This window comes from Apus apus, chromosome 1 (genome assembly GCF_020740795.1).
Source record: "Apus apus isolate bApuApu2 chromosome 1, bApuApu2.pri.cur, whole genome shotgun sequence".
NCBI classification, from domain to species: Eukaryota; Metazoa; Chordata; class Aves; order Apodiformes; family Apodidae; genus Apus; species Apus apus.
In genome coordinates, this window is record NC_067282.1 from 27,403,725 (window position 1) to 27,428,684 (window position 24,960).

General features: G+C 40.0%; 1 protein-coding gene across 1 annotated transcript; it reads right to left on the bottom strand.

Annotated features, from left to right (window-relative positions):
* Positions 1-715: 715 nt before the first annotated feature.
* On the bottom strand, positions 716-24,873 carry VPS36 (vacuolar protein sorting 36 homolog). Its single transcript, XM_051607955.1, has 14 exons — positions 24,727-24,873; positions 23,471-23,539; positions 20,136-20,206; positions 18,733-18,847; positions 17,344-17,433; positions 12,560-12,646; positions 9,279-9,311; positions 9,092-9,169; positions 8,566-8,700; positions 6,591-6,656; positions 5,976-6,040; positions 5,458-5,542; positions 2,932-3,008; positions 716-2,848 (listed from the first exon to the last, which is right to left on the bottom strand). The coding sequence occupies exons 1-14, from the start codon at positions 24,820-24,822 to the stop codon at positions 2,755-2,757; spliced, it is 1,161 nt and encodes a 386-aa protein (XP_051463915.1). The 5' UTR covers positions 24,823-24,873; the 3' UTR covers positions 716-2,754.
* Between the last annotated feature and the right edge of the window lie 87 nt (positions 24,874-24,960).

Below are 24,960 nucleotides of genomic sequence, written 5' to 3' on the forward strand. Positions count from 1 at the left end.
ATGGGGCTTCTACCCTTCTCTGGACAACCTGTGCCAGTGTTTCACCACCCTCATTATACAACAATTACTTCCTCATATCTAGTCTAAACCCACCCTGTCTTAGTTTAAAACTGTTGCCCCCTATCAGAACAGGCACTGCTAAGAAGCTTGTCCCCATCTTCCTTGTAAGCCACCTTTAAGTACTGAAAGACCACAATAAGGTCTCTCCAGAGCCTTCTCTTCTCCAGGCTGAACAACCCCAGCTCTCTCAACCTTTTATGACAGAAGAGGTGCTTCAGCCTTCTGATCATTTTTGTGGCTCTCCTCTGGACTCGCTCCAACAGGTCCTTCCTGTGTTGAGGACTCCATTTGTTCTCCCAACAGCTGGTTCTCAGTATGGTATCAGATACATTATTTTTGTTGACTTTCAGTTGGGAAAACATTCAAATCTGTCAAATGCCTTTCCTGTGCTAGCACAGGTATATGCTTGGCTTGGACTCAGACTGGCTCCCTCATGAAACTGGTACTTGTGTAGACACCTACAGCCTGGGAAGGGTCACAGCCACCTCTTCATTTACAATCAAAACTGTCTTGTACCTTTCTGGGTACAAAATAAGACAGCAAAAATATTATGTAATTTAAAAACCTGCCCCCATAGAATCTCAATATTTTTTTCTGTGAAGATTTTAAAGCTGCCCAGAACACAGCGGAAGAAAAAAGAAACAACAGAACAATCTAAGAAAATCACTCAATTTTTATTACTTTCTAGTAGTAATTGTCTCATTTTCTCACACATATGTTTACATTCTAAACCAGCTATATAATTTACCCTACAGATTTCTTCCCTGTAGAAAAAAAAAAAAAGGTCAAGGAAAAATCTTGGGAAAGAAAAGCTCAAGAAGGTACCATCTTTCTAAATAGTCTGTATTGTTATTGCTTAATGAAGATAATGAAATACTCATGGTTGGAGCAAGGGAAGCTGGGAGTTCAGACTCACATTTTTGTTCATTCTGCAGAAGACATGCCCCTTTGCGGGGAGAGCTTCAGTCCTATAAACCACTGGTCTCCCTTGACGTGTTTGGGTATCGGGCAAAAAAACAGATTATCACAAAGCAGCTTTTTGCTTCTGAATTTCTTACTTCTCAGTCCCCCTTTAGATGTGTGATGCTTGGTGCACCTCACACAGATCTCTTCTGTGGGTTGTGGGGAGGATGAAGAACAGCAGCAGCCACACCATCCTGAAGAGATCGTACTACATGGTTAACACAGTAAGAACTGAATGGAACCGGTTCCTCCAGCTGTGTCAAATCCATTAGTTTTAGCACCTTCATGAAACAGAGGAAAACTGCCCTAAAGAAAGCACTGCATAAAAGTTTGCTTGTGACAAGAGGACACAATTCCAAGGATCTAAATCAGCATCCTACGGACCAAAAGCATAATCACTGTAGGGATCTCTGCATTGCACTGCTTATCAGCAGGCTCTTAACCCTTGTCTAAGCTCTGCTAACATCACAATAGTTCTGAAAATATTTTTGGGCACTTAAAAGCTGTTTTCTCTCTTTCAGTATGCCAATCTGGCCAATGCAACTGCAGTGCAGTTATCTGTATATTGTCCTTGCCCATACCTTGAATTAATTTTGTTATTTATTAAACTGGTCGCTTCAAAGTGCCAAAAATGTGACGTGGATGGTAAACATCCACTTACAATTATTAGCATTAACAGATCTGCAAGTAATATAACAACTCCACTGGAGTTATTAAAACTGAGAATATCAAATTGCATTCAGTGTGAACACAGGGTGAGAAATACCCAACAATATGATCCCTCATGACTATTAAATACAGGGTGATAGTCTTCTTCCTCCCCTCAGTATTGAAAGCATGTGGGTTTTTGCATATGAGCTATAAAACAAATGAACTGTCTCTCCAAAACAGGTAATAGGCTGATGAAACAAATGATCTTTCATTAGAAGGACAATATAAAAACCAAGCACATTAAAGCAGAGTCTGGTAGAGTGACAGGAGGCTACTTCACTTTGCTACATAAAGAGAGGACAGAGAAAGAGCACCCAAAGTGCAACACAGTGAGACAGGAAGGAAGATGGCATGGAAAGAGAAGGGAGGAAGTCTGTGCTAACAATGCTTCTATCTGAGACATTAGAGTAAGACATGACAAAATAAACACTGTGTTTTCAAATAACATAAGTTAATCTCTTCTGCAGCAGGTTCTTTCTATCTCATAGAACCCCAAGACCCTCTCTGAGAAAACAGTTTAGCACTTCAGGGAGAATGGGTTATTCTACCCTGGTTTGTTCCTTACACCTTAGTACAAACCAAAGTCCCTTTTCTTATCATTACGGATACATCTGTCTGCTTTGTTACTCTAGACATAAACAAACAGAAATTGGAGTATGCAGCAACCTGTCTTCTGGGTGCTGATCCTCACAGCAGACTACAGGGATATTCTCTCTGCTTTCACTTGAGTGGAATCTTCATCTGACTTCTCATGAAATGAGAAACTACAGAGCACATTGAATGAAACTTGAAACATGAGCTAACCAGCTTGACACAATTAACAAGCTTCTAACTTAGTCACTCCTATTTCATTTCAGTTCCACATAAGAGGATTCAGCACTTGAAATACCTGAGAACTGTAAAGCATTGCAATGTTCATCACTGCTGCAGTTCACTAACAAAATAAACTTATTAAAGTCAGTTGTTGGAAGGGTTCTGCTCTCTTGTTCAATTGTTACACAACAAACTACACATACTACATTAGCTTTGTGTCAGAAATAAATTCGGGTAGAATCTCAAGCCTTCCACTGAATCATCTCTGCAAAGATGGCCCATCTTTTCAGCAAGAAGCAGCCTAGAGAAAGCACAAGACATGCTGTATTACTTCAGGTCAACATGATAATGAAGGCATTATTAAGCACAGCAATTATTACTTACCTTTCTTTGGCTAAGAGAACAGACATCCCCACCAACTTAGCAAACTCATCAGCTGTTAGAGAACCCTTTTCAGATACCTGTCAAAAACCAAATACACGAAATAACAAACTATGACATAAAAAGAGCAAAGAAGTTCTCTCAGCTACCGAATCAGCCTTGTGAAGTGATAAATTGGTAGCAGTACCTTGTGAAGACAGCTAATTTGTTTGCCTTTTTAAAAAGTACAACTAATTATGAGTATTCCCCCTTAAAAATACAACTTCTGTTTCCTGGGAAAACTGCCAGGAATAAAAGAGGAACATAGAAAAGAGATAAATGTGTAAAAAAAAAATTACACTATATGCTTTCCCTAGGATTTTTTTAAAAGATGCCTTGGGACAAAATGAGGAAAAATCAGAATAGCTCTGACAACACTATGCTGCCATAAACAGTACTTACACAGCCCAACTATACCAAGTGATTCTGCAAACAGTGAAGCCTAAGTGAGGAAATAACAGACCTCTTCAGGGCAGGTCATCGATTTAAGTCATCTTAGATGGAAGTGGAGAATTTGAGTTTAATAGGATTTAAAATATCCTCACTGCCTGCAGAAAAATCCCCCAACCTTAGTATTCTGCCCTACATTTCAGCATACTAGAGGGCTCAGTAAAACCCACCATCACATTCAGATTACACAAAAGATTGGTTCAGTCTTGGGAGTCAAAACTTTGGTCCCATTGTCTCAACCATGCTAGTTAATACATGCTAAAATGAAATCCTCTCACACAGGTTGGACATGTGGATGCTTACAATTTTATATATGAAATCCAGACTTATTACTACAGATAAACATGTTTTATTATTATAATTTTTCCACTTCTCCATTGTTTCAGATTCAAGAAAACTTGTAAACCCAGACGTAGTTGCTATTTCCTGCTTCCCACATAATTGAGTGGGGAGGGGTTTATTTTGTGTCCTTCTCAGCAGGAGTCTTTTTACAGAAAGTCAGAATAAATTAGTCCTAACTTGAGTTTTTATTAAGCTAAGTTATCAAATCTGAGTAATGGAAGTCAGCCACACAATCTAATATGCATATGAATGATTAATTATTTTTCCTTCCAAAACCACTACTCCCACCAAGGGTGACTTTGGGTTCCTTGACTTCCTTGTCATTTCCTGTCTTCACCAGCCTTTCAAAACCACAACTCTCTCCTATCTGAGACCCTGTGACTTTTTTTCATTTCTTCTCAGAAGTTTCACATTACTGTAGACTATATATTAAGTACAAGGCACTTTTGGCAACAAGTGTGATCTCATCTTCCCTTTCCCTTGCAGGCCAGCCTTCCTTATTCAAAGCCCCTCCCTTACATTTTTTTATTAATTCAAGGTATCATATTATGAAAATAAAAGAAAAAAGGCACTTCAGTAATAAATCTACCATCTGTTGATTTTTGCAGTTGACCTCATTTGTTATCAAGAAAAGGCTTTTCCTTTCCTTTCAAAGCAATAAGCACTGTTACTGAAGGCAACAAATTAATTAGAAACAAAAAATAATCAGAAAAAAACCCTAGAATGAACTAGGTATTTTTCTGTAAATAAAATAAAATAAACTGAATAAGATATATGAAGTAACATATATTGAAAGTTTTAAGTATTTTAGTTTTGACAATTGAGGTTGGGATGTTTTAGACACCTACATACATTTATCTAAACACCTTTTTGAGGAGAGAAGGCTATTTGGTAACAATAATGCAAAAGACTCTGCAGAGTCTACTTCATGTACCATGTGAAAAGGTGCCTGTGATTGCTCTACTTTTGCTTGACTGCCTAAGACAAAGTCCTCTTCAACTTTGATGTTTAGTTTTGGATACACTGAATCAGCTTCTACTCAACTTCATGAAAAACAAAGAAATTACCTCCCACTGAAAGACACTGGAAAATGCGTTAAATAATGGGATAGCAGAACTTTAAAGAGTGCAGAGGTAGCAAGACTACAAAGGTTTCCCACACAGGAATTTGTATTTTCATTTTCCTGATGAAGCTAGATTAATTCTATAAGCACTACCATCCAACTGAGTGCTCTTCAGAGCAGCAAACTCAGTTCAAGATGTTACACACACAATGTGCTATTTTATGAGAAAAACCCATACCAGACAACTGCCTGTATCAACATTGAGGAGATACTTTCACTGTCTTCAAGCACATTGTGTACTGTGTCTGAAGTCCACTTCTGATAAATTAAGTGCTTAATACAAACCATTAATTTCAGCCTACAGAGCTAAAGATTTGGAGGGAGGCTGAAGGTTAACAAAGTTTGAAAAGAGATGGAAAAGTGATTTACTCCTTAAGGAATGACTAAGGTTATTGCCCACACAGCACTTTGAAGATGAAAAGTGCTAATAAAGTATTACTGTTAGAAGATTTGGAAGTGGAATATTCTGTATTTCAAAACCTCAAAAGGAAATCCTGTGCCTCAAGTTTTTATACCGAACGCATTTAAATTTCCCCAGCATGGTCAGAATACTAAAGGAAATGAAGTACACTTACTGTCTCTAAAGCAGAAGCTACCATTTCCTCTTCGTTATGAGACTGAAGTTCAATCACCATCACACCACTGTCAAACACCCGAAGCCTGAAATGAAAAGAGAGTCAAACCCCAGTGCACACCCCTATGGTCACATTTCTAATGTATCCACACCTATAACCACATTACAAAAGGAAAAAAAAAATCAAATCAAACAAAAAAAGCTCTGTAAAATGAACATTAAAAGCACCTTCAAATCTAATGAGACTGAAAAGAGCAGGGTATTTGTCTGGGCACAGTTAAACACTCTTCTCAGTCTGAAAAAAACGTATTGGAAGTGAAAAGAATAGATTGTCTTTCTAGTGAAGTAAGCCATAGTTAAAAATTTTATTTTAATGCAGAGTGGATATTGGTGCACACAGCAGCACACTTTAAGCAAAGGGTGACTTTGTATCTGCTGCAGGTAAATTATTCAGTCACCCAAGTGCCATGATCTGACTTGTGAGTGCCACATTTTACAAACACATCTCTAAGCTCTTACCGCAGTGGTAATTTCAGTGACTCCAGTGTCTTGCAAGCATTTACTAAATCTTCTGGTGACAGCAACTATTAAAATAGTAAAACATATTTATTCACAGCTTGCATTTCAAGTATACAGTATAACACCAGAAGAAACAGTTCTAGTAACTACACCTATAAAGTGTATCAGGTGACACAATACTGTTTATTTTCTTCCTTTCTATTGTCTAGTCTATTTTCTTGGCTACTATGCTCCTTTCTGTTCCCTTACTCTATGTTTTTGCCAGGTTTACTGAAAGAATGAATGTACTTTGTAGAAAAAATACTTAACCATTCTTTACTATTCTCTGTCCTTTCAATGCTTTCTTTCCAGACAAGGATGGATTTCCTTTTATATGGTATTGTAAAAAGCATAACACATTATGACAACTCTTAGAGGATACATAAACATTGCATGGAAGAGGGAGAAAGGAAAAACGTAAAAAAGCCCTAATTTTAACAAAGGGTTGAGCACTTCATGCTGCTAGACAGGTAGAGCGAGTGGCTGGTAGGGAACATTTTTACCCTTTTTCTTTGATTTTCTTCAATTAACACTGAGGTACATTATATAAACTATTTAATAAAACCCATTTCTCACCTCTAATCCTCGTGCACGGTTTACCAGACAGTACACTTCTGTCAGGGACATGATCCCTCCTCGCTCCTGCAGGAAGCACAAGACTGGTAAGAGAAATAGCATTAATCCAGTAAAAAGAGTGTCTTGACTTGCAATTGACAGATTAAACAGGTAAAACAGAGGAGCTAAATGATGGGCCTTTATGAAAAAAAAAAAAAAATCTACCTAGGCAACACCATGTCCTTCTGGCATGAGAGGTCAATTGTTACATCTTTATCTGATCAATTTAAAATGCAAAATACTGATACTACATACAAAGACTGGTAATTACTTGGATTTTAAAGCAGAGAACAAATCACAGGAACAAGACATTTCAATATATTAAACCTATCAATCAATTTACCATTTTTACTTTTCAGAAACACTCAGTTTTCCATTTTGATCATAGTAGGTAGCAGTTCTGGTTTGGTTTGGAGGGCTTTTTGGTAGCAAGGGCCCCACTAGTGGCTCCAGTAAGAAGCTGAGAAGCTCCCCCTGCTCCAAACCCAGCCAAGGAGCCATTAGAGGGACAATAGATGCGCCTCAGTGATTAACATACAAAATAACTGATACAACACCTAAGCAGAAAGGAGGGGGAGAGGTGTTGTGCTCGAGGAGAGCGGTGCTGGTGGTTGGTGAGGAAGATGGGGAAGAAGGTGTCGAAGCAGAAGCTTCCCTGCAACCCATGGCGAGATGGCAGCTGTCCTCCTGCACTCATGGAGGAACATGGTGGAACATTCCCTGAAGCTGCCAGGAGGGGTGAACTTGGCCACTGGACTTGGATTTTGTGGCCAGAGGATTTGCTGCCAGTGGACTCTGATTACGCAGCTTTAGAAGACCCCGGCGCCAGGGGAGTTTGTTCCCGAAGCAGCCCCTGACTCTGTGGGAAGCCCAGGCTGGAGCAGCTCCGGACCTCGTGGGAAAGGACTCATGAAGGAGAGGTTCGTGGAGGACTCTCTCCCATGGGAGGAATCCTTCTTCCTGAGGAGGAAGCAGCAGCAGGAACCACCAGCCTGTGAACTTACTCTAAACCCCATCCCCTGTCCCCTTGTGCCGCTGGGGGGAAGGAGGGAAAGAAACAGGGAACAAAGTGATTTGGGCCTGGGAAGAAGGGAGGGGTGGGGTAACATATGCAAGCCCTGCTCTTTGTGTTGTTTGTGCCCTGTGTGTGTTTGATTAGTGTGAAATTAAATTATTATTTTTCCGCAAGTTTATTCTGTTTTGCCCGTGACCTTAATCGGTGAAGCACCCTCCTTGTCCTTTGTCTTGACCCATGAGCTTTGTCCTCCCCATCCCAGAGTGTGTGTGTGTCTGGGGGGAGTTGAGTGAATGGCCACGGGGCTGTTCCTTTGTTGCCATGTTGGGCCCAAAACCATGATAGTAGCACATAGCTTTAACAGAAACACTGTAACATATATGCTTTTTAGTAGACACACAGCCTTTTAAGTTGCAACATGAAATGTAACTTTTTGGTGATAATCCCAAGTTCTTTAATAGCTTTAGATACATTAAAATATTATATATTACTAAGGGGTATAATCTATGTAATAACTCTATGCTATATTTGCAAAACATGTAACTTATAAGCAGTTTAAAGAATGATTACTAATATTTTCAAAGTCAGTGTTGTTTCACTCTGCCTTTAAAAAAGTCATACTCTGCAGCAAAGGATGAATACAGGCTGTTCAAACAGAAGAAAGACTGTGGGGACAGTTTTCTAAATATCACTGATATTTTGCAAATTCGAAGTTGAGACATCACTAATCCAAAGAAAAATTCTTACTTATATTTAGACATGTCCATTCAGAGAGTATCTATACCTTCCATAAACATTCAATATGAGGCTGTGCTGCTAAATTTGAGACTTTAAAAAGAGGCACGGTACTACAGCCAAAACACATTCACATCAAAATTCAGAAACACACAGAAAATGCTTGTGCAAAATTAGGTACTTCACCTCTAATGGTGTCTGCAATATTCCAGCTAGTTGCTTCGCCAACTGCATGTGGTAATGTGTGCCAGATCCATGTGTTTCCCTAGTAACTGGATTAGCGATACCCATACTCAGTAGATAAGACTTGAACCTAATAGTCTAAACAAATAAATAAATACACTTTAAAGTACATCAGTTAGTGAGTGATTCTAGTTAAAAGTCTTTGATATTTGGTGAATAAATCCATTCAGTTAACTACCAATAAAGTCAAATACTAGCAAAGAGATGGCAAGATTAATTTATTTTTGACCTGCACAGGTCAAAAATGAAAAAAAATTACATGGAGGCAGTAAAATCTTTCCTCTTAAGAAAGGGTCAAAAGAAAAGCTAACGCCAAGCAAGTAAGTCACTTTTACTTTATATAGAATTAAAACACAAAAACCCTCAACCTCGAAATGTTCTTTATTAACATTACATGTTTTATTAAACAGTTAGTTTTTTGCTTTGCATAGGAATATTTCTGTCAACTTTAAAAACAAAATTAATTTACCTCATCCTCAGTGATGTCACCTTGTTTTTCTTTAATCTTATTAGCTATTGACTTGGATAACTCCACCATTTCTTTAGCCTACCAAGAAAGACACATGGCTAAGTCAACTTTCAGCTCAACAGAGAAAAGACATTTAAAACTGATAAAACAAGCATAAGTCTACTTGGGTAAGTGACACATGCCATACCTTCTCCATTAGTTTGCTAAGGTCCTCAAAAGCCTGAAATGAAAAGCAGACATTGCAGATCAGTACGAGTACAGCATTCAGCTTCATGGATACAGTGAGCTGCTTTTGTCCACATATCCAAGCTGTTCCTAAGAGCTGCTATCCTTTAGATTAGTATGTTACCATGAGAGGTATTATATATAAATGGTTGATATAACTGGTTTATATTAGGTCTTAAAGTAAAAATTATACAATCCACAAACAACAAAGAATGAAGAATCAATCACACACTTTTCTAGCATGTAAACACTAGTTCAATATGATTTATGGAGACCATGTATAGGAAGGAGCAATGAGATACTGAGGCCCAGAAAAGATTAGACTGTCCAAGTTTATTATGCTCTCCTAAAAGCGGGAGGAAGGTTTCTTGCTAGTGATGGTAGTTTTTCTTCCAGCAGTTAACCCTCACTCAAGGAGATCTATTGTTTCTGGCCAGCAGCAAGCCAGCTGTAAAGCTACAGAAGTACTCTGCCTGACCAGAAAATTTTATTTGAATCAGCAGATGTTACTTAAGTTAGTAAGAGTCATTTAAAATGAGCAAGGAAGAAGGTATATTCATTCACATGTATGTGTAATTGAAGAGACAAAACCTCCAAAAATGTGTGAGAACATCTCTTCATTTAAGTATCACGTACATAGGAACAGTGGTGCTACCACAATAAATAAATAAAAAAACAATTAAAAAATGAATGAAAAAAGGTCCATGAGACAAACGATCAGATTTAAATAAGATAAAAGCTAGATAAAAAGCATCCTCTGAAAACTCTAGTTTTCAAAATACCTGCTAAAGCAGAAGAAACAAATATTTGTAGAAATAATTATTTTGTAGTCCAAGAAACCTTGTATTTTGTTTCCACAAAAATACCTAATAAACTGGACATCCATCATAGGGTGACAATTATATCAAGTCTCTTAAGCTTAGTAAACTGCTATGGTGTCAAATACAACAATTCTACAACAACCCACAAAAGGCATTTACATTTTTAGGCTTAAAAGAAACATATTTTTTTAAATGACAAAGGTATACTGAAATGCTAAAGTTTTAGTGATGATAACCAGCTAGCATAAAAAAATTCATGTGAAAATAAAAGAGTTAGCAACTATGTTAATACAACTATATTAAAAAGCAATTCTCATTCCTCCTATCCTCAGAAACACACATTCAGCCTTCTCAGCTAGGTCTCTCAAATACATGACAACATGTCCAGGTGATCAACCTTTTAAAATAACCTTGTTTGAACAACTGGTGTGAGAAAAATTCCAGGACCTTTTCAGCTGAAGTTTGCCTGACAGCAGCACCCAACCCTGTCCGCCACAAGCAAAGAAGGTTGTTCAGTTAGTTTTGTCAAATGACTCATCTTCCCTACAGTTAGCTTCTAGCCATTGCTTCTATGTGACTACTAGGTTATTCTGACTAATCCCCTACTAGAAAAACACGTTTAACAGAGTTTATGCAGGAAGACTCAATTGCTGCCATCTAAGCTTAGACATCTGACTTAGAAACTTACTGGTCTGAGATTCAACACACACAGAAGAGATGCCTCCAGGAAGGGACAGGGTTTGCCTTTCATCTGAATCCCTCCTAATGGTGCCAGTGTCTCTCTGCTAACTGGGGAATTCTATTCTCTTAACACTTGGTATCTAACTAAGATATACAAAATTAAGCTGGGTTCATGGGAAGAAAAAGAAAATATACCACTGTATAACAATAATCTACTACTATCAAAACAAAAGCTTCTCTTTGGGGAACCTATTGTAAAGTACTGAATTTGGCAGATCAGGAAGTAAGAAGAAATATTATAATCTGTAGTGTAAATCAAAGGCCTTCTACTATACCTGTATATGATATCAACAAAAACTTTTCTAACAAGACTTTTCCCAGCTTGTTTCTAATCTCTATAACCTGCATGAAAACATCATTCATCAAAAGAACCCCTGATTTAGCTAAATAAACAGCATGCTGTGTCTAACTCCTCCTCTCTCTGACTCACTGAGGGCAGGTCTGGAAACAAAGGGGAATGTGCACACACCTAACAGGAACTTCCTCAGATAAACAAAAGGCTAAAGAACTGGATTCTTATCAGCAGTGAACAGCAGATGCAGGAAGCCTTTTCCTGGAAGCCAGGGCACCATTTTTAAAGTTAAGTCATTTATAACATTTAAAGCTGGAGGAAGGCAGGATTTTACAAGTCATGGCTTTCCTCTGTTCATACAACACATACAAATGGATTTCTTTTACCCTCTGACAAAGCTACTAAAGGAAAAAATAGCCAGACAATACCTTTTGAACTATATACACACACATGTAACCACAATACCTTTTAAACTACACACAGAACTTCATTCATTATGTTCCTCATAAACAGAAAATAAAAAGTTTAATGCTAGCAGTATCAGAAATAGCGTGCAACCTGCAAAGGTACCTCATTTTCTTATATACTAGAGCAGTGAATGCCTTTTTAACTGTGACATACTGAATCCTATAAAGCTTTGCCACAAGAACAAATCTGTTGCAGGTAGTTTATGAGTAATTCTGTATTAATCTCTATTATCAAGACAGAACCATACTATTTTTGAGGATATTGCTCCCAGGTATACATGAAGAAATTAATTGCCTCTCTTGTCCATTAGTATTGATATCTGGAATTCAATTAGTGTTCTGTTTCTGGGGAAAGGGACAGTCTCCATCCAGCCCAGGTGTGTTACAAAGATACTTGTAATATCTTGCTGACGCTTGGACTGGAGAATATTTTGCTATAAGCTGAAATGTAACATTTAAAACCTGAATATTTATATGAAAACCTAACTTCACCAGACTTACGTGTAGACACTTGCATCAGCATATTCTTCTTATTACATTTTCAATTTAAACCAAAATGAGCTGCAAAAAGAAAAAGGAAGGAAAAACTCCCCAAACTTGCAATAGCCTTTTCTGCAGATGCCTGTGTTTGCTTTCCCTGATGAAAAGTCACTGAATTCAGATTTCTAATTCTACCAAAATTTATTTTATAAATACACAGTTAGTTTCAAAGAACAATCTTCCTGAAAGGAACTGTTTAAATGAAGTACCTTTACATGTATTAAAAAGCCAGTTGAACAAATAACTGTAAATTATACTCTCTTAATAAACTCAGGCTTATCAACAAAAACAATAAATAGTCTCAGCTGCTCCTGAAAGAAAGTATGAATGAATGTAAATTACTCAGACAGGTGGTTGACACTGAAACTCAAGTAGTATTTACCTCGGAAATGTTTTTGTCAGTCTCTTTTCTTTTTTCTTCTAATTTCCTTTCGATCCCTACAATTCCTACAGCCCTTATTCTTCCTGCCTGCAAAAGAAAATAATGAAAGGAATCAAAATAGGAAATGCTAAGTTTTCTCATCCGCCTCACTGTGAAAAACCTTACATTAGAAGACAGGAAACGTTCCTCCACAGAGCTCATATCATGCCTACATTATTTCATATATTTCTTGAAAGTATTTTTTAATGCTGAGTGAAAAAATAACAGTGTGTATGAATTTGCTGTAGCAAAGAGATAATAGGATTATTATATTGAAGCTATTAATATGAAGATGCTTAATAGCCTGATTCAGACTGAGCATTACAGCTCATCTGAATTAAAGCCTCCCAAATACATCTGAACATCTGTACTAGACCTGTGGAAATGTGTGAGTGTATCTAAATGTCATTTACCTCAAGAAATCTAGTCTGAAGAAACACAGCCACAGAAACACAATGCTAAGTGCAGCCTTATTTATATTGCTGAGAATTATCAGAATGGAGGTGATGGTGAACCTTTAATTTGATGCCAACCGTGTTTTTAGAAAGGTTGGTACTTCGGTGGCAGCAGTGCCAGCCATCAAATCTCTGACTGCAAAACTTAGCACTGGTGTGAATTACTTGCTATCACTTAAAAACAAGAACAGGAGCTAAGGCATTTTCATCATGTGGTTCTTGATGCACAGTACAGGCTTCGCTACTATTAGTTCAAATGCAGCTATGTTTTTAGGTACTACATTTACAAGGGAGGACGTGATTTGAGGTTGAACAAACTTTAAAGCATCCTATTCATTCATATAGTACGTGTTCAATACATTAATATATCCAACATGTTCATATACAGAAACAACATCTACCCGTTTCTCAGATTTTATAACCTAAAAGTATGCAGACACAAAGAAGGCAATCTAACATACGACAAAGAGATCCTCTGTAACAACTGTCCATTTAGAATATACACGTAAAGCAAACATATATAGGTTCCAAAGAGTTATGTAAAAGTTACATGTTATATATTTGACTCCCAGCCACAAAAAACCCCACAGAAACCACAATTCTTGTTCGTGGTTGTGGCAACAGATGAACTCCTTCCTTGCCCACCTCAGCACCCCAGGTGCCACTGAAAAATAGATATAAGGCTCTGGTTGAGAAAGACCAGCCAAATGGAGATCTGGACGTTGGGCATATATCCACATTCAGAAAGACCTACCACCCGCATTACAACAACAACTGCCAGAAAGAAAAGAAGGGCTATAGTTGTAGGTGACTTCCTTCTGAAGAGAAGAGAGGGTCCTATATGCCAGGCAGAGCTTCCTAACAAAGAAGTCTGCTGTCTCCCCAGAGCCTACTTTAAGGACATCACTAATAAGCTTTCTAGTTTAGTACAGTCTTCAGATTATTACCCACTATTGATCTTCCATGTAGGTGGAGAGCAAGCTGGGACCTGCAGCTTACCATCAATCAAAAGAGACTTTGGAGCACTGGGATGGGTGGTGAGGGATTTTGGGGCACAGGTTATTTTTTTGTCTCTTCTTCCAGTTGCAGACAATGACACTGGAATGAACAGACAAATACAGTCTGTTATTAGATGGCTTTGTAGTTGGTGTCTCTGTAACAATTTTGGCATTTTTGACAACAGGATAGCCTATACAGCCTGCTTGCACCTCACGGGGAACACCTTGCTCAAAGCGGAAAGAGGGTCTTTGTGCAAGAGATTGCAGGGCTGACTGACAGGGCTTTAAACTAGGTTTGAAGGGGAGTGGGATGTAACTGGACATGCTAGTGAGGCCCTTGGATGTTGCATCCCAGCATTTGTGGGGCAGTGTCCTAGCATTTTTGAAAATCAGAAGGCTTACCACCCCTTAAAAAAGTGAAAACTAAGTGCTCAATTCCCTCTCTGAATTGCCTGCACACCAATGTACACAGCATGGGGAATAAGCAGGAGGAGTTAGAAATCCATGTGCGGTTGAGAGGTTATGATCTGGTGACAATTACAAAGACATGGTGGGACAGCTCACGTGACTGGAATGCGGTCATGGATGGATTTGTCCTTTTTAGGAAAGACAGGTCAGCAAAGCGAGGTGGTGGAGGTTCTCTTTACATGAGAGAGCAACTAGAATGTATTGAGTTCTGTCCAGGAGCAGATGAGGATTGAATTGAATTTGTGGGTGAGAATTCAGAGGCAGGCTGGCATGGGTGATGCTGTTGTGGGGGTCTATTACAGGCAACCTGATCAAAATGAGGAAGCTGATGAGGCCATCTACAGGCAGTTGTAAGGAACCTTGCAATTACAGGTCCTGGTTCTCATGGGACCGAGTACTAGAAGGTAAAGGGGCCCAATACGGTTGGTTAACATTCAAGGACCACTTCTTCCAAGCTCAAGAGCAGTGTAGCCCAGCGGGCAGGAAATCAAGAAAGAGAGGCAGGAGACCCATATGGTTAAAGAGGGAACTGCTGGGCAAACTCAAGTAGAAGAAGACAGTTTACAGATCATGGAAGGAGGGGCTGGCCACTTGGAAGGAATATGTCTTCTTGTCAGAAGACATAGGGAGGCGACTAGGAAAACTAAGGCCTTCTTGGAATTAAACCTTGCCGGACAGACCAAGGACAATAGAAAGGCCTTCTTCAAATACACTGCAAACAAACATAACATGAGAGGCAACGTAGGCCCACTGCTGAATGAGGTGGGTGCCCTGGTGACAGAGGGTACAAAGAAGGCAGAGTTACTGAATGCCTTATTTGTCTGTCTACACTGCTGGACACTGTCCTCAGGAGCCCCAGATGCCTGAGGCTCCAGAGCAAGTCAAGAAAAAGGGGAAGTTTGGTTGATGAGGACTGGGTTAAGGATCAGTTAAGCAATCTGCACATCCATATTGATGGGTCCTAGTGGAATGCACCTGTGGGTGCTGAGGGAGCTGGCGGAAGTCATTGCTAGGCTCCATCATCTTTGCTAAGTCATGGGGAACAGGAGAGGTACCTGAGGACTGCAGGAAAGCAAATGTCACTCCAGTCTCCAAAAAGGGTAAGAAGGGGGACCCGGGTAACTACAGACCGGTCAGCCTCACCTCCATCCCTCGAAGGGTGATGGAACAACTTATCCTCAGGGCTGTCTCTAGGATAAGAAGGTCACTCAGAGCACTCAACATGGTTTTACCAAGGAGAAGTCATGTTTGACCATCCTCGTAGCCGTTCATGAAGACATAACCAGGTGGACAGATTATGGTAGTGCAGTGGATGTGGTTTATCTTGATTTCAGTAAAGCATCTGACACCAACTCTGACAGCATCCTCCCAGCTAAACTGAGAAAGTGTGGTCTGGATGATTGGGTAGTGAGGTGGATTGTGAACTGGTTGAAGGAAATAAGTCAAAGAGTTGTGGTCAATGGGACAGAATCTAGTTGGAGGCCTGCATTTAGTGGAGTCCTTCAGGGGTCAGTACTGGGACTGGTACTATTCAATATATTCATCAGCGACCTGGATGAGGGAACAGAGTGTGCCCTCAGCAAGTTGCTGATGACACTAAACTGGGAGGAGTGGCTGACACACCAGAAGGCTGTGCTGCCATTCAGGGAGACCTGGACAGGCTGGAGAGTTGAGCAGGGAGAAACTTGATGAAATTTAACAAGGGCAAGTGTAGAGTCTTGCATCTGGGGAAGAACAACCCCATGCACCAGTACAGGTTGGGGGCTGACCTGCTGGAGAGCAGTGTAGGAGAAAGGGACCTGGGGGTCCTGGTGGACAGGAGGATGACCATGAGCCAGCAATGTGCCCTTGTAGTCAAGAAGGCCAATGGCATCCTGGGGTGTATTAGAAAGGGTGTGGTTAGTCGGTCAAGGGAGGTTCTCCTCCCCCTCTGTTCTGCCTTGGTGAGGCTGCATCTGGAATATTGTGTCCAGTTCTGGGCCCCTCAGTTCAGGAAGGACAGGGAAGTGCTTGAAAGAGTCCAGCACAGAGCCACAAAGATGATGAAGGGAGTGAGTGGAACATCTCCCTTATGAGAAAAGGCTGAGGGAGCTGGGTCTCTTTAGCTTGGAGGAGACTGAGGGGCAACCTTGTCAATGTTTACAAATACGTAAAAGGCGAGTGTCAGGAGGATGGAGTCAGGCTCTTCTCAGTGATGTCCAGCGACAGGACAAGGGGCAATGGGGGAAGCTGGAACATAGGAGGTTCCACATAAACATGAGGAAAACCTTTTTCAATTTGAAGGTGATGGAGCACTGGACCAGACTGCCAGAGAGGTTGTGGAGTCTCCTTCTCTGGAGACATTCAAAACCTGCCTGGACACGTTCCTGTGTGAGCTGCTCTAGGTGATCCTGCTCTGGCGGGGGGGTTGGACTAGATGATATTTCGGGGTCCCTTCCAAGCCCTAACATTCTGTGATTAAGACAAAAAAATCTTTCAGCTTCATTAGATCACTTGTGCTGAATAAAATAATATGCAAATATGTATAGTATTTGCGTAATTGCTTGTGTGTGTTTGTGTATGTCTGACTACATAAAAAAAATGGAGCTCACTATCAACTATTCAAGTCTAAACACATTCAAGGACGAGAGGCCTCAGTGTTCTGTACCAGGTGAAAACTGAAAAGAGAAACTGATTTATGCCAGTGATGAAGTAGACAAAGTAAAGCTGAATTCCTACATGTGCCCACAGTGTTGGTTAGAGGCACACCAGATGCAGTATATGGAGGCAGCAAGAAGTGGAAACAAGATTACATACAGATTCTACTCAGAAGCTCTGCACCTACCCTTGAATCCTTGTTAACCTGAATGGTTGGACCAGTAGGAATGCTCTCCCATCTCCTTTGTGTGATTTCTTCTGATAATCGTCTGTAGAACTGCAAACATTAGAGTGACAACAGGCTTTTCATAAACTGTGCAGAGTACCTCTGGGTATTTTTAGCATCTTGGTGGTAGATTAAAGGAACTTCACTGTAAGACATGGTAACACCTACACATCTACAGTGCAACATTCCTTATCTTAATGTTCATTCTTTAAAAATATTACTTTGAAGTTTGTAATTCAAAAATATTAGAGGAGGAGCAATGTAGTTACTAGTTAAACTCACATAAGCATTTCTATTGTAAAATACTTTTCCAAATATCCAAAATGTTCCAGAACATGCTGAAGCTAAAAATGCTGAGGTTTGCTCAGAGGCATGCTTTTAAAAGCAAGGAAAGTTGAACAATCCAATTACATTGGATCTGTTAATTGAACAGTATAAAGACAACCCCTCAGATGAATTACACTAATTTGTATATTGCTAACATCAGCTGGTGGCATTCGTTAATTAGTTAACAGGAAGTGTATCCCACTGACCAAAATCCAGAAAGAAAATGTGTTCCATTCTTATGGTTGTTCAGAGTTCACAGGAAAACATTCTGAGTTCACGAAGAAAAGATCCAGAGTGTAACTGATATGCTAGGTAACCAGTAACCATAGTAAAACATTTATAGCTAAATCAAGTTGAAAATCTGATTTTCATGCAGTGAACAGGTATGACATTTTAAATTGTTAAAAGCTAAAGCTTTCAGTCTGTTCAAGTGAGGATCTTATATTGTGAGATTTCTTTACACAGTGCAATTCCTTTATTTTTTAGGATAACCCTTCTTTTAAAAATATATTCCATTTTCTTAGAATACTCAAAGCCTTTGAGATTTGGTGTAGGTAAAAAAATTAAAGAATTATAAAACATAAAATTAAACAAAGCACTGGGACAACAAAAGGTGTTCAGCAATAAAATCAGAGAGATTATTAGGAGTAAGCTGCTTGATTCCTGCTCAGCAGAGGGTTAGCTACAAACATGTTAAACATTCAGCAAATCTCTGAGATGAAATTTTGGAATACCCTGTGTTCAATTTAAAAGATTTTAAAAGGAAGTGCAAGATCATAATAAAACTACTGAATTAAGGCCAAAGCCTAAAAATGCCTCTTGACAATTTTTGAAGTCTATTTGCATTATTTAACCAAAGTATAGAACTCAGAAGGCTCATAGTACTGGTCTTCAAAAAGGATGTATTGAAAAAGCTCCACCTCAAAAGTAAATAAGGAAAGATCATGGAAAATTATCAGTAACACAGCAACAGGAAAAAGGCATGTCCAAAGATCTGATGTGCTGGGCTTGCAGGGTACTAACCTCAATCTGCCCATGTTCTTTGAAAGAAAGTTTGATGTAGGTATATTTGCTGCTTTGGAATGGACCAGGCTCTTTGTTTGAAGAAACAGGATGAAGATGAACTACTATTTTGGCACTAAGAAAAAGTTAAAGAGAGGAGGCAGTTGGCACACCTAAAAAAATATTTCTAAAATCAAAGTTAACAATTTAATCAAAACCTGTATTAACTTTACCTCATATAAGAGCTAAAGTACATCAAATAATGCTTTATGTTTGTGCATCAACATTTAAGTATTTTGATGCAGTTATTATAGTAGATCTTGCTCACAACCTGCTAAAACTTCTAAAAGCAGCAACATCTCACAGATTTAAAATGTACCCATAATCACTTCTTCAGAAATGAACATCACAAATTTTAATATTTCAAGCAATAATTTCTGAAACATATTTTAGTTAAATAAAAAAATAAGTCAAGTAGTCATTTGATTTGTCTTTTGACTTGCAAGAACTACTGCCAAAATACACTATTTTTGTCACAGGAAAACAGAAAGTCTCGATATTATGTTGAATGTACCCCACTTGCATGTCACTTGTGAACACTGTATGTGAACTTGTCCAAAACCAACATTCAAAGGTAACATGCATGGAAATAACAGTCTAAAATGACACCTACCACCTACCACTTGAGATAGCATGATTCCAGGAACATAATGGACTGCTATCACAGCGTAAGTTCAAGTCCACCATTCCCATTTCATTTTACTGATATTTTTTTCATGGGTTTTTTATTTACTTGACTTTTCTAGCACTAGTGAATTATCTGATCTCTGCTGGATACCCGCAGCATATCACCTTACCCATCTGACTGGAGGCTGCAAGCAGATGTCAACTGCATATATATTTCTCCTGTTAATATTCCTTTTCTTTTGAAACTTTTTTAAACACATACCACACTGAATTAGTTTTTCAAGTGAGTGGAAACACTTAAATCCCTTCTAATCATCGCTAGCATTTCCATGCTAAAAAACAATCATATGATCACGAGAAGTTGAATAATAGGGGATCTGGAAGAGTTTCTATCCCCAAGGAGATCTGTGACACAAAAGAGTAAAAGCAGCTTTCACATTTAGATCCAGCAAAATCACTATTGTAATTTATGATTAATCAAATGAAAACAGCAAGCTAGAACAGTTGGTTGTTAAGTGACTACAAGACAATTATTTAACAAATCGTATCAAACACTGCTTTGTCATGACTCTCTTACATATTCAATGTCAAGTGAGGGAAGCAGGTTTTTGTGGCTGTCAGTCTGGAAATGTAATTTGCAAATTTGCATACCATGAACGAATGTATAATCTGGAGTATCTCCCATAACAAGCATGTGCAGACTACCCATCTGAAAAAGACAATGACTATCTCCTTACCTCTTTCCTATCCCAGCTGCTTGTTCCTCAATAAAGACGACCTGAGACAGAGGTATAGCAAAGCAGCACTCCTGGAATAATCAACAGAAACACAAGTGAAATTAAAGCAATATCCTAACTATTCACTCTCTAAAATCAAGTGGTTTTGTGTCAGTGTGAAAACTTTAGACACTTCAAGCTAGAATCACAGAAGGACTCAGGAATTTAACAAATCTGAAGTATCTAAGATCAAAACACTAAAATTTCCACACTACTACAGCTTATCCTTGTAGGTGCACCATACTTAGAGATTCTTAACATTTTTTGCATTGATTTAACTTTGGTAGCTAAAACAATCTTCAAAAGCAGCAGTCTTTTAAGTGTTGAATATCCAGAAAACTAGACTATCCTCTGAGTGGAACAGGAATTTCTCCACCTGTCGCAAACCCAAGGACTTAATCCAGGGCTTGATGGATCTCAACACACGTTTACTGGACAAGACAAAGCAGAGCAAGAAACAAGACTGTATCCATCTGTGGGAGACTAACCTATCCAGGCTAAACTCCTTCTATGTGCATTTTAGACAGAAATTTCCCAAGGAAGTAATTTAAAGCATCTAATTAGGTGCCTGGTCTTGTTTTGGTGAATATCCTCTGGCGAACATTTTCTTCCACACAATAGCTTGGTGATGGACCCAGTCACCCAGAATGCAGGAAACACAGGTTACATTCCCTCTTTGAACCTCTCTTCCATCTGCCACAAGGGTGTGCCTAACATCAGGATAAAATCAACACTGTTAGAGAGGTTTCTTAGTCTCCCACTACCAAAATTGTTCCTCTTTCCACGGAATAATTAAATCCTCATTAAACTGGAGATGAGGGAAGTATATATGCAGGAACTCTGACTAATGAGTAAATATCTCCTCGCAAAAGACCATGGCTTGTACTTCCTGTTCTAAAAACGTTTAATACAAGCTGTCTAGATTCTTCTGTGGCTCCAGATTCTAAAGCCACTACATACAACAGTTACTGTTTGTTAAATGCTCACACTGCTCTGCGTACTTGAAATATAGGCAACATTATACTTCTGCTAAAAAAAACACTTTTTGAAATTGACAAAAGAGTACAACTATATACGGTACATACACTGTCAGAATGACTGATTCATTTAGTTAACAGCTAAAATGTTATTAACTTATTGTAAGCACATGGAATTAAATTAACCCCTTCCTAGGGAGAAAAGCAAGAGGAAGAGATACAGAGACATGTTAAAAATGCTGAGAGTTTATTTGGAGATTCTTTTCTAATGCCTCATGCTCACATTATGCATAATATGATTCAAAATGTTGTACAAATCTACTAGCTGTGTAACAAACATAAAATAATTACTTTTCATTTTCCTTTGGAAGTCATTGTATTTTCTATCCTGTTTAGCTGCAGGTGGTATGTAACAATAGCTATAAAACACAGCTGTCTGTTTTTATAGAACTTTGCTATGTGAACCTAACGACAAGCACCCCATTTATTACTAAAGTTTGCTGACACAATAAAAGGAAAGTCCCTCTAAGTTTATTCTAGGTAAGCTAGCTAAGGTTTCTAAGGCTGATGTTGTATCACAGGTGAGCTTAGCCAGTAAGTCACAGTGAAAATAAGAGGGTACCATGCTCCTCATGTTACAGTGCTAAGAGCTTGAAAAAGAATCAGCTTTATTTACCACAATAACAAATTTATTTATATTTCTATCCCCCTGATCACAACTGGTAATTTTTGCCAATCCTCTGGCCATATGTTTCTACTCCTTCTGTTAATCAAGCTTGTTAGAACTCATTTGTTAAAATAAAACTATTTTTATTATTCTCCAAGTTTCTTCTCTGCTGATTTAGCAAATTCAATGACCTTGGATAAATACAAGAAATGTGTGGCCTAGAAGGAGAGGGAGAAGTTGAGGAAAACAGACAAATGTCATTCTTTTGTTGGGCAAGAGAGAATAGGGATACGGACAGTTTTAAGACTTGCTGAAGCCATAATGCTTAATGTTACTCCAAGCAAGCAAAAAGTCCAAAGTGAGACTGTTAGAAGAAGGACATGCTGCAGCACATGCCCACCTCTCAAAAAGAGATGCTGATGAAGAACTAAGAAATTATGAACACAGACAGTTTTGCACAGATAAATTATCTTGTGCTGACCATGCCAAAAAAAAACCACACGTTAATTTATACAGAATAGCTCATGATCTGGACAATCAACCCCTGATTTGTATAAGAGTAACTCTGAGGAACACCTCTCAAAACGTTTTGAAAAATTTATACTAAAAATAGTTCTGCTGTTCCTGCAAACAATCCATAATGAAAAAAACCAGACTGCTTTGCCAAACAAAGAACATCCTTGGTGACCTTACCCTCAGAAGGCTCTTTGTAGCTCCCTGCTTTGGAGCAAGGATGTGGTATTTGGTAAGGAACAGCCTTTGTGTACATGAGGTGCTTTAGCTATCCTTACACAAAACTAGTCCAGGGGAATATAGCTCACCTCTGAAAAGCTGTCATGTGAACATGCTCTGTCTAAACTTTGGCTTCCAGGGCTAAGTGTCTAAAAGACTTTGTCCAAATCAAACATAATTTGACCTGGTTCTGAGGACTTCTTCGATGGCAGCTGTAAGGTGGTGCACACTATCACAGTCTACCTTGGAAAGTGTTTGTATTCCTTCTCACCCATTTCTAGCCTGCAGCCTCAGGCTGTGGCTTGGTGATTCAAAGCATTCAGCAGCTCTGGCACTGCCACTTAACCTCCCAGTCAGCTCTCCATAGCAGTATAGACATTTTGGCTTACTGAAGGGATGGTTCAGCACAGGGACTGGCAGCTGGGAGGGTAAGATTGTACAAAATCATACTGCCACCAAACTAATAGCAAACCATGGTCTGGGACTATATGGTGGGAGCAGAAGACAGGGAAACTTGGACATCAAAATAATGAGGAAGAAAAAGTATTGCTAGACAAGGGGTATGGGAAACGAGTTTGCCTGAGATATTCAACTTTAGTCTCAAAATCAATGTTTTTAGTGCATGATACCAATCTCTTTTCTCCTCTGGTTTTGTGCCATAAAAAGGAAAACTTATGATTCACTCACATACCTCCTCCTCTCTGCATGATTATTTTATTAAAGCAGGACTGGGTGAGAGAACATCCTGTATGTAATTTTCTTTCCACTGTGGACCAAAAAATGGACTAGACTTGTAAAACAAAACACACACAAAGGAAATAAAAATCTCCTCTCCGTGTGCAGTCTTTTCATTGCAAGCTACCTGTAGTTTATTATGGAATTTACAACTGAATGACATAAAGAGACAAAAGGGGACTTACATGATTCTTCTGATCCCTCCAAATTAGTCTGTGTGTGCTAAGCAGTAACACTCCACTATCAAATTTCACCTAATCAGGAAAAATAAAATAGATCAATAACAAATTTAACCAGTAAGTTATATAAATATTGATCTTGGGAACATTACACATTACCACAACACAGCAACCAGATACAACAACCTAATATTTTGAGAACATTATCTTTTTTTCAGAAAACACAATAAATACATTTTTGGAAACAATGGAGAAAAACAGCATAAAAGGATTAGATGGATATAAGCAAAATTTATTCTTCTACTGTATAAACTTTCCCCCAGGAAATCCTGAATTATCCTTCCTCCACATGCTGTGCAAGATACACACACATTCTTAAATATCGTATTTTAAACAGGACTATTCGCTCTGGAAAACTGTTTGCTGATAAAGAAAGTAAAAGTAATGCAAAAAAAGCACAACAACCTAATAAGATGCTATGCACAGCCTGAAATCTCCTGGCCTATCACACAGGAGCACTGCTCCCATTAATTTTATTGTTGAAAAGTTATTTATCAGACAGTAAGAGCAAACTGCTGCCTTGAGACACGTTTTCTCCGCTTTTTGTGAGGGTATGCAGCTGCGGTGGTGTGGAAAAATGAAGAGATCGGGAGTGAGTCCCGCAGTGAAGTGAAGCAGGAAGCAGGCAGGCTCCGGGCGGAGCGGGGGGCAAAAGAGCGCCCTTAGGACCGGAGCCCCTGCGGCTGCCAGGGTGACCGAAGCGGGAACCGTGTGAGGGGCCCGGTGCACGACACGGAGGGCAGAAACCGGAGCTCGCCGTGCGGGGCCAGGCGGGGAGCGCTCAAGGCCCGAGGCAGGAAGTGACAGCCCAGGCCGTGGACACGACAGGCCGTGACAGCGACACCGGCCGCACAGCCTGTGGGGGTGCCAGCCCCCCCCTCCGTGTGCCACACGCCGCCCGAGGCCTTCCTCGCTCCCACACAGCCTGGATCTCCTCCCTACACACTCCTCACACAGCGCCGAACCCTGCCAGGCCCTGGAGCAAAACCACTCGTCCTCCCAGGCCCCCGATCGAGGCTCCCTCAGCAGCCCAGGCCCCCTCGGACTCCTGGCCTCACAGCCCCGCCAGCCAGGCCGCCTGGCACCGCCTGCCCCTTGGGCCCGTTCCTCGCCACTCCCGCAGCGGAGGGCTCGCTGCTCCCCTCCCCCGCTCCCCAGGCCCCGCCGCGCCACCAGGCCCCGCGCAAGGCTGCCCCCGTCACCTTCTCCTCCCCGTCGTAGAGGCGCACGCCGCGCTGCTGGATCACCAGCGTTTCTCCCAGCTCCAGCAACCCGCTGGCCCACGCGAACCTGTCCATGGCGGGCGCTCAGCCGCTCCCCTCCGCGGCCGCCCCCGGCAGCCCAGGCCGCGGCCGCCGCCCGAGCCGGCCCCGCCCCCTACCGGCGGCCGGAGGCGCCGCCGCCATCTTCCCGCCGCGGCGGGGGCACGGCCGCCC